We start from the raw sequence: 18,178 nt of genomic DNA, 5'->3' as shown, positions 1-18,178 counted from the left end.
AGGACAGTGCTGAAGGGGAGGTGGGTGATGACAGGGCAGTTAGCTCATTTGGTGCTAATTACGGCTTGCCTTTACGCGAGTAGCCAGTATCACAATTGCTGATTTATTTTCAACCCTCTAAGAGGGGGTCTAAATGGGACTGCATGAAATACTGGAAAGCCTTAAGGTAGGGAACTTTATGAATGGTAAAGCTACTTGTTATGACCCTTGCTTTCTCTTGGGTAGATTTTACCTTTAATCTTTCCCTTACACCCTCTGGGTAGATTGCTGCCACCAGGAATATTATATTCCAAGATATTTAAATGTTCCCTTTGGTAACGTGCCTAAGCATCAGGCTCCTTCGTGGTTCTATGTGGCCCTGAGGATAGGCATGGGGTATATAGCAATGACAGCTACTTTGGGATATAACAAAAACAAAATAAACTTTTATTTTTTCAAGAAGCCTATCGGTTTCATAAAAGTAGTTCTCAGTTTTTAACGTTACTTCATTTAAACTCATTCATACAGATCTCTTCTAAGGCTTCACACACAGCCTCTTTCTCTGACTCAGTATTTCTCACAGACGTGCTTAAAGTTACTCAGGCAGCACACAGCATGCCTGCTTTCTTCTGACTCAGTGTTTCTCTCAGAACTGCTTAAATTTACTCAGGCTGCGCACAGCTTGCGGGCTTTCTCTTGACTGAATGTTCTTTCTCCACACTCAGTCTAAAACTGCATTCACTCCACCCACCCTCTCAGTCATCAACCAATCATATCACTCCCTCATCTCTCTCTTTCACCCCCACTCTTCACCTATCTCACACCAAGCATTTAAAGATACATGCACACATTTACTTGAAATCATTACACTACTGCTGCTGTTTTTATTATTAGAAATGTGTTCTGCATCTTAAGCGGATCAGAATCAAAATTAAATCAAGTCTTGAACCCCATGTACATAAAAATGACCTCAATTTTCTGGAAGTGTATTGTCATCGGCAACCATGTTACTGAATTTCCTGCTGCATTACGAATGTCCTAGCTTCATTAGCTCTTTCCTGTTCAGATTACAAATTTGCTGAAATTACACCTGTGTGTAGATTTTTAGAAAAGCTTAGCTAACACAGTGGTCCCTGTGACAGCAGTAGCTGTCTAGGTTCCCTTTTTTCTTGACAGTTTACTTAAAACATTTCTGGAATGCTTTTCTTTCTCCTCAGCCTAGTTAACCAAATACAAACCACATAAAGCTGAACCAAATTACAGAGTAGCTACAGGAACCATGACCGTTGAATGCTGTCTGGAAAAGGAAAGTTTCTCCAGGCTTCCTCAGTCATGAGATTCCAGAATTTGGGGACTGTTGCCATAAAAGCCCTGCTTTCAGTTTTTTTTGTAGCTGCCTCTTGCTTCATCTTCTCTGAGGCTAGCACAACGGGGAGAACTTCTATCCTTATCTCTCTTAATATGCCGACTTCTATGGGGAGAGGCAGTTCTGATGTGTGGATGACAAAATATTGTAGGTCTTTAAACAAAGACCCAGAATTGAGTTCAGAGGGAAATTGATAAGCAGTGTGGTTGACACAGAACTGGCTAAATATGTCTTCCCACATCAGACAGTATGATTCCACTGAACCAGTTAAAGTTTGAGAGTTGTCTTCAAGGGCAACTCCATGCAGATGCAGTGTAGTAGTCAAGTTCAGAAGTTACAGGAGCATGAATCAGCCAGTTTGGTGTAGTGGTTAAGAGCGTGGGACTCTAATCTGGAGAGCTGGGTTTGATTACCCACTCCTCCACTTGAAACTGTCTGGGTGACCGTGGGTCAATCACAGCTTCTAGGAGCTCTCTCAGCCCCACCCACCTCACAGGGTGATTATTGTTGTGGAGATGATAATAACATACTTTGTAAACCGCTCTGAGTGGGTGGGTGTTAAGTTGTCCTGAAGGGCGGTATATAAATCGAATGTGCAGGCTCCAGATGGTAGATATTCAAAAGAATAAATATAGGGTTATGATTTAGGTTTTTTTCCCCTTCCTACTAAAAATGGTATTTTCAAAACTGATATTATAGTCAGCTTCAGATTTCTAACCATAATAAATACAAAGCAGTTAAAGAGGTTCGTGATCTCAAAACGGTTGAAACCTTTCAAAAAGTATGTGTGGCAGGGATGGCAGTGAACTTGTAGGGAACATGTTTTGGGAAGTTCTGTTTAAAAATGTATGAAATAACCCTAGAGTAAATATAGAAAAATGCTGTTTAAATTATAGCTGATTTTTTCTACTAAATTTAATTGCCGATCTGTTCTTTTTACAAAGACATTATGTGAGAGGCTGTGTACACTGTAGCTTAACAATTGTGTGTATAACTGCAAATTTGCGACCTTAGTCTGCCTTGTAATTATACAGTTGCGTTGATACGTTGATCGCTGTATGAAGAGCTCATCTTCTGTGAAGGCTTATCCACTGCAAATTTCTTTCACGAACTTAAAAATGTGAGAGAAGGCCAGATTGACACATTTTACACACAGCAGATGCCCCCTGCCTCCCTCCCCAGTACAAGAAATGTTAGATAAATAGCCCTAGATCTGGCAGATGGGCATCGGAGCCTGCAGCGTGTTATTTTGCTGTGCCTTCCTACATGGGGAACTATTTGTATAAATGGGTTTCTCACTAATTTTTCAGTTTGGGTTAAACTATCAATTAAACAGCAGAGTGGTATTTTAAGAACTGTTTCTGCTAACTGTCACCCTCTTCCCTCCAATTACCTCTCTTGCCTGACATGCAGGTAGCTGCTCTGTTTCCTATATCTCTTTCCAAATTTATCAGTTATATGCATTTTCAGTATTGGTTGCGGAAGAAAAAAGTCACACTCCTATAAACTGACCAGCGCAAGGAGATGGCTTAGTGTGTATTGAAAGAGCTTGCTACATGTTGAGACATTTACAGTCCAGTCCTAAGCAAAGTTACTCCAATCTAAGCCCACTGAAATCAATGGGCTTAGACTGGAGTAACTCTGTTTAGGATTACTCTGTTAGTGTACTTAGCTAGGCTTTAGATTTAGAAATGAGAGCTCTCTCTAAAATAGCAAAATGCTGCTGTGTTTGAATTGCACAAATTATAAGCACAGCTTAACTGCAAAAAGGTCTAAAGTCCATGGATCCACTGTCAGGAACGTATTAGTTTCCCGGCTGCCTGGTGAACAGCATAACTTCACTGCTTAGTGACATTTACATTTGTGTTTCTGGCTTGGATCTATTCCGGTGCTGACTCCCTGAACTGCTGTTGGCAATAGGTCAGATAAGTTAAAGCATAAAGCAATACCTTTGCTTATCTTTGGAGTGGAGCATGCTGTAACTTAGTAGATTATATTAACAATGCCGGTGTTGATTTATGCTGTCATTGAAAGATTCAGAAAAAATCTATTGCTGTTTTGAAATCTGATTCATTTGGCACGAACTTTTATAGGCGCATTAAAATATGACAGCAGTTGTTAGGTTTGCTGCTGTAAACAAATACAGCTGCTGTTATGGAGAGAAAAGGATTTTAGCTCTGTTGTAAAAGTGCCTTGTATGCTTGATGTGATACCAGAGGATGAAAGAGGAAGGCGAAACAGGGCACAGATATGGGCCTCGATCTTGATTTTTCTGACCAATATGAAACAAATCAAACTATCCTTTTAAAACGTGCACCAACAAGCCTGCTGTATTTGTTTCCTTATATATTTCTACAGACATTCCTGAAAATGAATATCATTCATAACTTATTTTTTTTTCTATGAGTGCAGTTGCAGTAGCTCGCCTTGAGAATTTTACAGTGTTGCTTTTTTTTTTTGGTTGAAGTAGTACAAAATGTCAAAAATTAGAAGGAAGGTCACAGTGGAAAATACCAAGACCATATCTGATAGCACATCCAGAAGACCCAGTGTATTTGAAAGACTTGGACCCAGCACTGGAAGTACTGGAGAGGTGAGTTGATTAAGTGTTGTTCTGAATATAGAACTTCCTCTTTAGGACAGGCAATGATGGGGGAGAGCTCACTCACACAACCAGAGAGGTGACAGGAACACACTGGAGTTCAGTGCAATTGTGAAGGTTCTCCTTTCATCCTCATATATTGTGGTCTGTTGTGGTCCGGATGGACTTTTTTCTCTCTCCCCCAGCCCCTCCCCATTTTGTGGGGCGTGAGGCCTGCCCCAGGTAGAGATGAGTTCAGGTGAAACTGACTTCCTGATCTGATGCAACTTTCTAAGGGGTCTGTATGAATAGACTTTTGTATTCATGATATGATATTGATAATTGGGGATGAAAAGGAACTCCTACCTTTGGACAGATAGACAGACCAAAGGTTATCATTGCTGTTTGTTGTTTTTGGCCTTACTTTGTGTACTGGCTTAGAGGATGGAGATATCTAGATGTACTTTTTATGCAGCTTCCCTTAATGTAATGTAACTTGTTCGTGCCTTTCTTCCTGTGGTTTATATTACTCTATATTGGTGGGGGGGAGGTAGTCTGTAGGGATAAAGGAGTACCTTTCCTTGATGCACGAAAAGTTCTCTTTCAGCTCTAGTTACCTGATCGGTTGAATGCTATAAACATATGGAGGTGATTCTCACTTTTCATATAAAATGAATCTTTACTGTGTTGGGTGTAAAGTGTGTATGGGTGAATTTTTTTAAACGCTTTCTTGTCTAAGACACACAAAAGAAGGAATGCATACTGAAGAATTCATACAAGCACACTGTGTCTGAACTGTAGCACTTATGTATACATGTCAGGATAAAGTAGTTTGAGCCGTAGGTAGCAATACAGATAGCGGTAAAGACAGCTTATTTGTTCACGAAAAGGTATTTTGAAATTTCTTGTGTTATCCACACACCTAGAAAGGAACACTGGTAATGTTATGGTTGGATCTAACATTCTTGTGGTTTAAATTAAATTATTATTGGTAGGATTTTATGTATGTAGATTTTTTTTTATTGTGATTTTTTTTTCACACAAACTGCTCTTTCAAAATCAGTTTGAAATTCACCCAGTAATGTCTGTCTCTTAGACACAGTGTCGTAACTGGCTGAAGACTGGCAACTGCCTCTATGGGAACACATGTAGATTCGTACATGGCCCTTCACCACGAGGTAAAGGCTTTAGCAGCAGTTACAGAAGGTAAATGAAGAACTCAGCTTTATATTCACATGCTTGCCAAAGCTGTTTTCTTGTAGTCTTGACTTGTTTAAAGATACTTAAAATGCAGTGATGTGGCTTATTGATTTGGAAGTGTGGGTACACCGTAGCTTGAGTGTAACATTAAGAATAATAAAATCTACTTGTTGCATATTGATTTCTGCTTGAACAATTTTACCTGATGTCAAATTGGAAATGAAAATTTAATAAATTCACTATTGCATAATACTACCGCAGCTTCTGTTTTGCTCGTGCGCTGTCTTGCAGCTGCTTAAGACAATACTAAACATTGCAGTGTGATAAGCTGGATGGTAAAACCCCAGTTTCTTTGCCGATAATTATCTAAACTCTCAGGGGCTAGAAGAAACCAATCCCTCCTTTTGTTCTTTAAGCAGTCCTCAGGTTCTCTCAAGATTATTTATCTCTTGGAGATGGCTGCCGAGCTAGCTGTGTTCCTGAGGCTGGGCTTTCCTTTTCCTTTTGACTAATCTATGAAGTAATTTTTTCCTCCTTACTTGCAGAGTATGTAGGAATCTCCAGCTTGTCTATGGCTGGCCTTGTTGTGTTGCTTTTTTGTGTAGTGCCTTTCATATTAGGAGGAAAGACTACCACCAGTTATTGATATAGTTACATAAAATCAAAACTTTTTTTAAAAAAAAGTCTGAACTTGCCACCTGTACTTCTGTTGCATTTGCAGAAGTTTTTCCCTCCAAGAGCTCTAAGGAGGCACAGATTGTGCCATTCTACCAGTGAATTGCTTAAACTGAAAATCTGTGACGCTTTAAGATATAGTTGCCCACTGGTAATTCATAGGTTATGTAATAGGCATCAAAATGCTTTAGCAACACCCCTCTGCCCCCGCCCCGCCCCGCCCCTGCTTTGTTATATTTTAAATAGATATTGCAGAAATAAAGAGCTTTCATTTAAGTTTCCAGAACCTGTGTTTTAGTGACTTCATGAAAGCATCTGTGCTAGACAGAACCAAGGAGATTCGAGTCATTGATTTTAAGTCAGAGGAAGGGGGAAAAGATAACTATAAGTTATTGATTAAAATTAAGTTTCCATATTATACCTTACTTTTTTCATACAAGCATGCACACTGACTGGAAGCTGGGTGAGGGGATGAGGGGTGACTGAAATTAATAAATTTCTGTTTGGCACTTAGTATTCCTATTCTTATTCCTGGCACAGATATAATGCTGTTAATTATAATGAGAAAAGGGGAGCAAGCTTACAACTTCCCTTCTCGTTTTCTCCCTTCACTATTGGGTACAAATTCCCCCCATTACTTGTTTGCCATATAATGAACTAAAATACTTGTAATTGGGTAGAAAGGTTGTGGAGATGTAAGAAACGGCTATAGAATCAGAATTCCTGTGGTGTTTTTTTCTTCAGAGGGGGAGGTTGGCAGGACTTAATGCCTCTCTCTTCCTCGGCTCCTCAATTTCCATCTTCTGATCAGCACAAATTATGACAGGTGTTTTTAGAAGCCTTTTCTCTCAACATAATGGTACCAAGCAAGGTAAATATATTTGAAAAGATCATCAAAAATCATATAGTAACATACACATTAAACATACGGATGCCAAACGCATACATCTCTCAAATTTAAATTGTGCCCCTCAGATTCAAAACATAACAATTTCTAAACGCTTCACGCAAATACACACAAGCGGTGTCAAATAAAAGTTAGTCTGCAGTGAAAGGAGTATGGCTTCGTGTGTGTCACAGTGAATGCTGCCATTTTCCTTTTTGCCTCACTTTCCAAACAGCCAAATCTCAGTTCTGCTGCCAGTTTTCCTTTTGCCTCTGGCCTTACTTTCCAAATGGGAGAATATTGTCCAAACAGAAGTGAACCATCAGGTCCCTTCTCTCTGCCATGGGTAGTCAGTACTACGTTATTTTGAGAGCCCCTACATTAACTAGGTGCTAATATATATTTCAAAGTCAGGCTAGCCCTCCCCGTAGGGTTAGAAAGACACATGGAAAGTGGAATGGCATAGAGGCCCATGTCCATGAACCTGCAGAAAGTGTTGTCATGCCTCATACTTGGAGCAGCTGAGACAAGACCTGCTTATTATAATTATTTACACTCAACTAACCTAATCTTACACCCATTCACTTGGAAGAAAGTCCCAATGCTTTCAAGGAAATGTGCTTCTAAGCAGATCAAAAATACATTTTTGCTTAGACTTACGGCCAAGCATAGCATGAATATTTGGAATAATTAAAGAAATCATTCAATACTGTTTGAAAATTTAAATGTATGTGATCTTGAGACTCTGCTTGGTGTATCCAGATTTTTTTTGGTATGCTGTAGGCACAATATAACAAACTTGTCTATGCATTTGTATGTCTGTAACTGTTATATTTAAAATAGGTTTACTCCTGCTCATTTTTTAAAACAACAGTATATACTAAGTGGTATGAGTGTATCTATTTCCTAAAGAGGATTATTTCATGCAGGGGTTTGATTTAGGTTGTAGACACAGTAACTTGAGGGGCTGCTTTGAAATGGGAACAACATGTTTTAAAGTGTTTTTAAACATCTTCAGCAGCTACAGAAATACTTAATACTTTAACTGAGTGCCTAATTTAAAGTAACAAAATTTGAAGCGAAGGGTTATTTTCTAGGTGTAAAATATTTTTTGGCTTACGACTAAAAAGATCATCATTTGAATTGCAAAATGTGTGCAGTAACGGTCCTTAACAGGAAACATTGGGGCGCGTGGGGGTGTTTCAGTTTGTATCCAGGTACTCTGGGTTAGTTCTGTTCAGTATAGGCATTAATGTAGCACACTTCAGACACTGACATTTTATATCCACTCTAGTGCAGTTGCACAAGAGTTTTGTTAATTATCTGGTATGAATAAGGTCTTTTAAAAGGTAGTAAGATTCCTGTAAACATAGAACACTGTAAACATAAGTCCGCCTAGTTTATTTGTAGTTCAGCCAACAAAGATGCTTAAGTAAGCTAAACCAGATATTTATATCTGGAAAACTGACGTTCTTTGAAATAGGGGAAATAGTAATTGATTAGCCATAAACATGGAAATTTCAGCCCTTTTTAAATTGCTCAGTCCCTGCTTATAACTTCAAGTTGTGTTTGTTAAATAAAAATTCTGAACATGAAAATTGGTGAGATTTTTTTTTAGGTACATGATTCTTGTGTTAGTCGGTTATTTCAGTATATAAAGGGAATCCTTATTTATTGCATTAACATCAAAAGCATGTTTTGTTTATGTTTGGGCTTGTTCTCTTTTGTAAGCTAGAAGTAGAGTTTGTTTCCACATCTATTGTGGGACCTCCAAGTATTATGCATTTAACCTTTGTTCTCCTCAGATGTGTGTAGCTCATCAGAGGCTTAAGCTGAGCTACATTTGGATATAATCTTTTACACTGTATATTTGAAGTGCTTTACTATTCTAGTGATTTTTGGAATAGAGTTGTAGACTATGCCAGATCTTTGTGGAAATGGGATTTCCTTGGCTGAGGTTAGACTTGAACCAGGGACCTTTATAACTCGCACTTTCATCCACTGTTTTACTGCAGCACAGAAATTACTTCTCTGCATTGGTTTATGAGGAGCTAGCTTGAGGCACAATATTTTTCTTTGGAAAAGAAATTTGGAAATATAGTTCAGAGGGCAAAAACTAAGGGTCATTTTGAAAAATACGTAGCGATAAACCCAGATTTGCTAGCAGAGAATGTGCTTTGTGAGGAGCTACCCCAGATCTGATTATAATAGGCATGTTTTCAAACACTTGTCTGTCATATTCACAATTTACACACTTAGGCACGCACTTTAAAATGTGTATCTAAAAAATGCTGAGGTGTGGACTTGCATTATGAGGTGGAAAAGCCCTGTGTGGCAAAAGGAAGAGAAATCTCAAGTTGGTTTTGATTGATTTACAGCAGAAGCCCTAAATATGTTGCAGTTATCTAAGCACAGGAAGAAAGACTTGGTTCGGGAACCTGGTATATTGTGCCAACCTCCCCTCCCCGCTTTTGACTGATTACCTTTCATTAAAAAATTAACTGAAAATGGTACGGTGGGAATAAAAGTGAGTCGTAAACTGCTGTTTCAAGACTGGTCTTCACTGGCTAGTAATTGCGGTCTCCTTCACTTTGTTGCGCTGCTCTGTATATTTTTTTCAGATTGGACGTGTGTTTCAAGGTAGTTGAGGTGTTAGGGTTAGTTCAGATGGTGTTTCGGGCGCCCTGTTCTGGGAAGGGCAAAACATTCTGCAGCTTATATAGAGTGAACAAAACCGTTGCCTCATTGTGGAAAATGTACGTAAAGAAATATATATCCATGACCATGGTTCAGTAAGCTACCTGAGGACCATCCAAGGGCTTGCTGTAGCCCAAAATGTTTTACTTTGAGTGGCAGAGACCCTACCTCTTTCCTTGTGAGTTGCGGTAGAGATTTGTCATGCGGAATGGGAAATGGCTGCTTGAGAAGGAGAACTCACTCCCCACCTCTGGGTCAGTATTTTAAAGATCCAAGACAAACAGTCTTAAAAAACTAGTTACTTCGCTAAGAATCCGGATGTGGGAAATTCTTTTCTCTGCATTAGGCATATTAAAATGATTATTAAAATGCTCAGATGTGGTGCCCCATCATTTTAAATATACTGAAAGTAATCCTGGATTGAAGTGTATCTGTCAGGTGCCTGGTGCCAGCTGACCTGCTTTTGTCAGGCGATTCCTGCGGGGGCATCATCTGGCTCGCACAAGGAACTTGTATTTTGTCTCTTAACGGCTGTTAAATTCATTATCACATGTAGTTTGAAAATGATGCTTTTGGTTGCTAAAAAACCGAGGATGGCTGAAGTTTGGGACATCTTCTGTCATGAATATTTCCCCCCAATCGTACATGAATAAGCACGAATTAGGCTAGCTAGCCCAGTATGTTTGTTATGTGCATTATTCTGGACAATTTTTCTTCATTAGTCTGATTTGGTATGATTTGTATTCCATCAGTTGTCGTTTTCTGTGATCATCATGTACTTTGAATTGACCTAAATGGTGGCTGTGGGAAGTTGTGGATGTTTGTTTTACTTACTTATTACACTTTTATTCCACCCTTCCTCTAGAGAAGTTCAGATGGTATATGTGGTCCCCCCCTATTTTATACTCACAATAACCCTGTGGGGATAGGTTAATCTGAGAGGTAGTCGTTTCCAGTTACCCAGTGAGTGTCATAGCCTAGTGGGCATTTGAACTCCATCCTCCCAGTTCTAATCTAGCACCCTAACCCCATAGGCTGTCAGTGCTTGGTGCTGGGTGGTGGTGGTGGCGGCGGCGGCAGGAGAACGATGAAGGTTGGCTGTGTATTATTAACCTCCTCCCCAGTAAAACTACTAAAACAAAGAGCCTAAAGCAAAAAGGATGCTGAAGTGTGTGTTTGCATCTGGTTTAATATATGGTTGTGACAGCTTGGTCAAATATTCAGTCTGATACCACTGGTACATACTAGAAGGTTGAATGCTGCTTAATTGGGAGCATTGGTTGATAACAACAATCTGTGTTTTTTTTTGCTTTGCCAGTATGGGCAGTGCCCTTTTTGGAGAGCTTGCTTTGGTAATCTGTGCCACTCTTTGACAGAGGTATTCATTTAAAATGAGTAAGCTAGTATGACAAAGTTTAAGCTGAGTAGCTTCGAGGTGGTTCAGAGTGGGCTAGGAATGATTGTTCTACATGATTTGTTCATGCGAAATAACCAAAATCCAGGGAAAGTGAACAGGACGTTGGGAACATGGAGAATTCTTTGCTAGTTTATTTTTGGAGATACTGTTTCTGAACTATGAACTACAAGACTTGAAGCTGTAAACTGTATTCTTTTTAAAATTCTGTAGAAGCAGCTACCTTCTCTGTCTACATTATACAGGTCTCCAGAAAGGCCTACAGGGGATCTTCGGGAAAGAATGAAGAATAAGCGTCAGGATATTGAAAACGAGACACAGAAACATAACACAGAAGAATCGTCTTCCCCTGTTAGGGTAAGGAGATGTGGCTTGTATATTTCTCAGAGTTTTTCTGTAGTATCGTAAAGGAGGTTTGCATCATGTGAGGTACAACTAGGTAGAATTTTATTACTTAGCAGCAGCTAGCTAGAATTTTCTGGTTTGTATCCAAAGAACCATGCAATGACTACTGAATTGTCAGAGGAGCTTTGGACTTGTGTGACCAGCTGCTACATAGTGAACCTCATCTGAAAGGGGAGCTTCAAAAAAAGTTCACGTGATATGGAATAGGGAGGTCCTCCTTTCTTGAAGAAAAATGTGAATAGTCCCTCAGGACATGGCCAGACGTTTAAACACTTGTGGTAGCTGTTTACATCCTTGCAATTCAGATGGAAAAAATCCCCAGTAATTTAGCAAGACTTTTTGTCTTCATTTGAAAGTTATATTAGTACTGCGTGAGCCTGGTTTACTCGTGGGATATTGAAGTTACATAATCTAAGACTCCTCAGTTAGTAGGTGAGTTTAAAAATGAGGAAGTTTAATATGATGTGAAGTTAATTGATCATAGTTGACGAGAAGAGGGCAGCACTCTCGCACAGCAAGTACAACCAGATATGAGCTGAATTGTCTGGATGTGGGAATTCTGTTGGTCTTGCCATACTTTGGGAAATCTCTAGTAGGAGCCAGAGGCATGTACCTAATGGGCGGACTTCATTTACTGTTTATCTATCAAGATATTGAGGCCCTGCTCACTGGCATGCAGTTTTGAGATCAGTAGGCTGTTTTCTGGCTCATATCAAGGCACCCCAGGTATAGTAGAGAAGTAATTCCCCAGATGTATGCCAGAGCATGCCAGTGTGCTGTGAGAGCTTTGCTAGAATGCTGCAAGACATTAACCACATTTAGGCTTCCTGTGAGGCCAAAGCACCCATCTGTAGTGGATACTGTCCCATTTCATCTCTCCTCTGGCCTATGCTTCTTCCAGTCCTTCTCAGCTGGTTGGGTGTGGGAGGGTTCATTGTGCCAAATCTCTACCCTGGTGTATGTGGATCATGTAATTCTCTTCAGGCACCCAGTCTGAATTACTTGCCCTGATGTTTCTCTGCATGTGTCTTTGCTCTGGGTTTCTCTTCTAGTCAGGAACCATGTGCAGATGAGTTATTTGTGTAGCAACATGGGAGGAGGCTTCCTCTGGGGACAGATAATGGTGTTGCACATGGTAAAGGTAAACATTTTTAGGTGCAAGATCAAAGCGTGTCTCTAACTTGAAGTTAGAATCTTAAAAAAATGCTTTCAGTTATCGGAAGTCTGGGAAACACTAGAAGAGCATTCCATGGAGCAAGTGAGGCCGGGCATGGCATGGGGGTAAGGCTGATTATAGGCTTTAATTTGGGGGGAAGGCACACCCTTCAGCAGCCAGGAGGTTGCAGAATACATGTTTCACTGGGTAGTCCTAAGCAGAGTTTACACCCTTCTGTGCCTTTTGACTTAAATGAATCTAGAAGGGTATAATTCTGCTTAGAAAGGCACTGCCATTTTTTTATAATTGAGACTTGTGTGAGTGTAATATGTGTTAACATGGTTTTTAAACCTTGTAACTGCTTAAGATATTTATAACAAGAAGTTAAAAAAATAAGCCTATTTTTCCTGCCTGTGGTGTTGAATGTATGTATCCTTGTTCAATTTCCTAGAATGTCGCTTTCCTAATTTTTCATCTGTTTTCTCCGTAAACTTGTTTCTTTTGCATTTTCTTGTGCAATCCTATTGGTCTTTAAAGTTGGACCATTTAAGGACAAAGTTTTTTTGCGTGTGTTAAAGCCCCTAGTTTTCATTCTGCTGTTCACAGTTATCTCAACAAAAACTTTCTGTTTTTATGTCAGAGAGATTCACAAATAATAGCTTATTTTAAAATTATAATTTCTTTCTCCATACAGTTGTAACTGTCTTTATACAGGCTAAATGTACTGTCGTTCTACATTATGGGGACAGAAAAAAGACTGATTTATTTGGTGAATGAAATCTCAACCTACCTACAATTGTTTAAGCCTTGGGAACTTGGGAATAGCTGCTCTTTCAAATAGAAATAAGAGTTCCTTTTGCTTCCAGACCCATTGGTTCTATGGGTGTTTCAGTCAGCTGCTGTTATCTGTCTCTCCATCTTGCCCTGAAATGACCTCAGTGATGGTGGTGCTCATCAACATATGATGGTGGCATCATTATCAAATCTTGGGTGCATCTCTAGGCTGCTCTTACTCAAGAACCTAAGGCCTGTGGTTTTGGTCCCATGCAGAAATTTTACTGGAAATACCACTCTGATCTCCTTTTGGGCAGCGTTAGGGGTTGGTTCAACTATCTACATCTTGCTAACTAGCATCTGAGTGGCAGAAGGGGAGCAGCTGCTGAAAAGCTATCACAGGAGGTAGTACTGAAATGGTAGCACCACTGTGTTGACTGGAGCTGGACTGGGGACCCTTGCTGAAGGGCTGATTGGCCCACAGTCCTTAGGTACCTCTGAGTAGCGCTAGATCAGGAGCTGCATTGGTGCCATTGACTGAAGTGGAGCAGCATAGGAGGGGCATACTTGCCAGGGCTATCTCATGTAATGCAAGAACTATTCTTGGCTGCAAATAGCAACTTTCTGTCCGCATTTCTCCTACTCTTAAATGTTTGAAATGTTATCAGCTTAACAAACAAAATTCAATTCTTTCAGTACTCTGGTAGGTGTGTTGCACAACTATAGGAATATGCAATCTGGGATTTGGGCTCCAGCTAGATACCCAGATCCGGATCACCCCACCTTTTTTGGGGTGTGTGTGTGTGCACACCCCTAATTCAACACATAATTCATATTCAGTGAGGGGTGTTTTTTAAAAACTTTTCACTCCTATTCTTGCTGAATATCTGAATTAGAAGGGATTTCTTTGTGAATATTTCGGCTAAGAAATTGTTTAGGGTTTTCAGGTGAACATAACATTGCAGGCTTGAAAAAACTAATATCCGTGTCTCCTTTTTCTTTTACTTTCCTCTCGGTAGAAAGAGTCTTCAAGGGGGAGGCACAGGGGGAAGGAAGATATCAAAATTACAAAAGAGAGGACTCCAGAAAGTGAAGAAGAAAATCCTGATTGGGAGACAAATAGGGATGGTACGTGGAATTAATTGGATTCTTCATATATAATAGTTTTTTATGTGCTGATAGGTAGACTGTTATGGGAGATTGAGTTTCATAGTAAAGAATGGACCTGAAGGTCATGCTCCACTGATGGAAATCCTTTCATCTGTGGGAACACTTTGTAGGATCCAGCCCCGTTAGTGCGTTTATATTCTGAGTATTAATTATTTTTAGGCATTTATATTTGCCTGTAAGAAACTAGTCTAAAACCCCTTATTATATTGCCCATTTTGAATATATCTTGAAAACTAAATCAGTTCTGCAGTTAAAGGTGCCAACTACCCAGTCACGTGAGGCGGAGCATTAGTGTACAAAAATGTGCTGATGTCATAGTGCCTCAAGTTCTGAAGCATAATACAGTTAAATAAGGAGCACTCCATAGAATACCTAGCAGACTCGAAGCATGGACTTAATTACGTTGCTGCAAGTGTGTAAAGTCCAAAACAGTGCAGTATCCACCAATGCAATTGACATTTTTTGAATCCGCTGAGACAGGTCTGCACAGCAGCCTGACTATTTGTGAATCCTGTGGGGAATTTTTTTTTTAATTTGCTCCTAATCTTTTGCTTTTAATGCTTCACTTTATGGAATGAATCTCCCTTCTGAAGTTCCGGATGCCATTGATGCATACTATCATTAAGTATCACAAACTCCACTGACAGAATTTGTTTTTTAAAAAATACTATGACATGCATTGCAAACGTTACGTAACTTGTAAAGAATGGCCTTCCATGATGATAATTCCAGAAGGGAAGCCAAGCTACTCTGTTGCAGTGAAAGTAAACAGAAGTCCAGTGACCCCTTAAAGAGTAACAAAATTCTATTCCAACATAAGTTTTTATTCACTACAAACCACTTCTTCACATCTAAAGCAGTTTATATCTAAGTTTATATACCTCTTTCCCTCTTCAGAACCCTTCTTTATGAGCAGGAGCCTACCAGCATCTTAAAGACGTAACAGAATTTTATTTCACCATAAGAAGAGGGAGAAAGCCTATGCTGGAATAAAATGTTGTTAGTTTTAAGTTCTCACTTTAAGACTCCTGTTCTTAAAGAACGGTTTTTATAGGGGAGGGTAGTAATGCCATCTGCTAGAGTGTGTTGTCAGTGGAGACTTTTCACTGTCTCCTCTTCCTCCTGTGAATCTCCTGCTGTTTTTCTGGGATAGCTACACTTTTATAGAGCAGAAGATGCTGTGTCCATTAGGGGAATACAGAACCTAAGGAGCTTTCATCGTTTCGCTGGGTTGTCTCATTCTGAGTACATGCGTATGCATAGGAATACAGACACCCCATTTCTTTCCATGGGGTTTTAATCACGTGTTCGCATTTGCACGTAAACCTGTCCTTTGGATCTTTGCTATCCCTGAATAACCACATCCTTTTCTTGATCTCTGCTAATGTCAGAACTAAGCACCCTGACTTTAATATCCCAGTGATGGCCATCGTGTAGTTAAGTGTGTTCACGTAAAGAATGTCAGAGGTGACCTTTCATTGACTGCATGTTGTTTCTTTCCTTTGTAAATTAAGATTCTGATAATGGAGATGTTAACTATGATTATGACCATGAGCTTTCTTTGGAAATGAAGCGCCAGAAGATCCAGAGGGAGTTAATGAAGCTTGAAGAAGAAAACATGGAGAAAAGGGAAGAAATCGTCATTAAAAAGGAGGTTGGTATCTTCAGAATAGACTTGGACTTCTAGATATAGCTGCATCTAATTATAGATTATTTAGCTATTTATACCCTGCTTTTCTCCCCAGTGGGGATCAAAAGTGGCTTAGAAAATTGTTCTATCCTCCATTTCATGTGGAAGTAGGTTATAGGCTGTGAGAGAAAGGTCATCCAGTGAGCTTTGATGGTGGAACCTAAACAGCTGATACATATCTTGGAAATTTTTCATACACGGGCAACTGTCGACTCAGCACAGTTATGTCTTTATACTGTTTTGTTGGCTCGCATATTAGTTTGGATAAACATTGAATTTTAGCAGCTATGCAGAAAATATTTCGGCAATGGTCCAATTGGGCCACTTCATTGAAATGTAAGATTAATCTTGTTGAATGGCTTTACCCATTTTAAAGCATGGTGATAATGAAGCATGTTAGTATTTCAGCCCACATAGAGAAGGATGCTCTCAGAGTGCAGATGTCATCCCGTTTCCTTGCCTGTACTTTCAGCATGAGCCTAGTTATTAGGACCATCAGATATGCAGCTTAAGTGAGGAGAAACTGTAAATCTCTACTGTGGCAAATTGGAAAAAAATGCAGGGGGAGTTATAGTTGCCAATTGCCTTTTGAACTGTGATCTCTGTGTTCAGTGAATGAATGTCTTTAGGATGCGCGTAGCAACGTATAACAATGTTTGGAATACAGTGAATATTTTTAACTTTTTGAAGATATCTCCAGAAGCGGTTAGATCTAAAGTGTCATCCTCACCTTCACCAAGAAAATCTAGTAAATCTCCAAAACTAAGGTCAAGTCCCAAATCTTCCACGTCTGCCGGCAAGAGGGAAAAGAAGACTTCTACAGTTTCTTCACCTCTCTTGGAACAACAGAGGTTAGTACATAGGCATGTGTTGTAGCCAAGCTGTGTGCGCTACCTTGTGAGAATTTTGGGTTAAGAAAGTTGATTGATATTTCTTATGGGTTTCAGTGTTGAGTTGCTTCACTTAACATAGTTAGCAATTGTAGCATTTTAGACTCGGTTTCTGAAATTTCTGAGAGCGCTTCAAATAAATTATGCAGTGATAGACTATTCCTGCGTCGTACTGGGGGTCAAATCCTATTGGCATTTCTCCTGGTCTAAAACAGAAGAAAAGCCTCTTTTCACATGCACACTTGCCCAGCTGGGGATCATGGGACCAATACAGACAAAAAAATCCCCCGTGTGGAATAGGGCTGCAGTAAAGATGGAAGTTGACTGAGATCATCATTCCTCCCTCTTGTGGCAATGGAACGCCCGGCAAGATCTAATCCATTGTCTAGTATTGATGTGTATGGAACATTTGCCCTGTGCTGATATAATGAGTAATCCTCAGCGGTTAATTTTCTTTCTCCAAAGATAAGTATTTTGGTCCGAATAGCTGAGCCATGGTTAAAATCTGTGAACCAGAGTAAGATACCATTGTCTGCAAAACATTGTTTGCATAACCACGTTTAAGCGTTATATCTGCACCAAGCAAACTATGATCGAGGCATTTTCTTTAGCCTTCCTGTTCTCAGGGTTACAGGCCTTCCCTTATTACCTTGGTGAGCAACACTATGGTTTCATTATATTTTGGGCATCTTACCTAGGATAAGACATACTATTGCTGTCGCTGGCCATTGGTTAAGCATGGATATCTGTGCCAGAGCTATGTGCAGAGTTCCTGCCTCATAGTCAGTGTTAATGAATATGCTTTCTGGGGGTGTGCACCTGAAAAATATTTGGGTTTCCCGCTTCGGGTTTACCCGAAGTGGGAAAAAGCTTGGGGGAAAGCCCCGAAATCTGCTGCTTCGGATTTGGGTTTCTAAGTCGCTTCGGTATGCTCTGGAAAGATTTGGTGCATACTGAAGTGACAGGGGAGGGGGAGGCCCACCCACCCCTTAAACTCCCACCCCCACCTTTAAACCCTCACCCCCCCCCACCCCACTTACCTGGTCAGGCGGAAGGCTGGAGCGGCCCAACGCCGCACTGGCCAACAGGGAAGGCCTTCCCTGCCACTGTCACCGTGCAGCCATGGCTGTTGCAGCTGGCCAGCAGAGAGGGCCTTCCCTGCTGCCATCGCCGCGCAGCTGCGGCTGGCAGAGAGGGCCTTCCCTTCCGCCGTTGCCACGCAGCCACGGCCGACATGGCTTTCCGGCAGAGAGGACTACCACTGCCGGAGGCCAGCAGGCAGGAGGGAGGCTGCT

The 18,178-nt window shown here is 40.3% G+C and overlaps 1 protein-coding gene across 5 annotated transcripts in view; it reads left to right on the top strand.

Annotated features, from left to right (window-relative positions):
- The window catches only part of ZC3H13 (zinc finger CCCH-type containing 13), a 64,565-nt gene that overhangs the window by 12,113 nt on the left and 34,274 nt on the right, over positions 1 to 18,178 (top strand). Inside the window, exons 2-7 of one of the 5 annotated variants that reach the window (XM_054974560.1) lie at positions 3,816 to 3,938; positions 5,023 to 5,132; positions 11,044 to 11,155; positions 14,153 to 14,261; positions 15,818 to 15,957; positions 16,684 to 16,844. In XM_054974560.1, coding sequence (XP_054830535.1) covers positions 3,822 to 3,938; positions 5,023 to 5,132; positions 11,044 to 11,155; positions 14,153 to 14,261; positions 15,818 to 15,957; positions 16,684 to 16,844 — 749 coding nt within the window. In that variant the 5' untranslated portion in view covers positions 3,816 to 3,821. Of the gene's footprint in view, positions 1 to 3,812; positions 3,939 to 5,022; positions 5,133 to 11,043; positions 11,156 to 14,152; positions 14,262 to 15,817; positions 15,958 to 16,683; positions 16,845 to 18,178 lie in introns of those variants that run through there. The other 4 variants (XM_054974552.1, XM_054974574.1, XM_054974567.1 and 1 more) reach the window with 4 other exon arrangements.

This window comes from Eublepharis macularius, chromosome 1, assembly GCF_028583425.1.
Source record: "Eublepharis macularius isolate TG4126 chromosome 1, MPM_Emac_v1.0, whole genome shotgun sequence".
Classification (NCBI taxonomy): Eukaryota; Metazoa; Chordata; class Lepidosauria; order Squamata; family Eublepharidae; genus Eublepharis; species Eublepharis macularius.
Note: the sequence above shows the minus strand (reverse complement) of the source record. Positions and strands in the feature narration are given on the sequence as shown.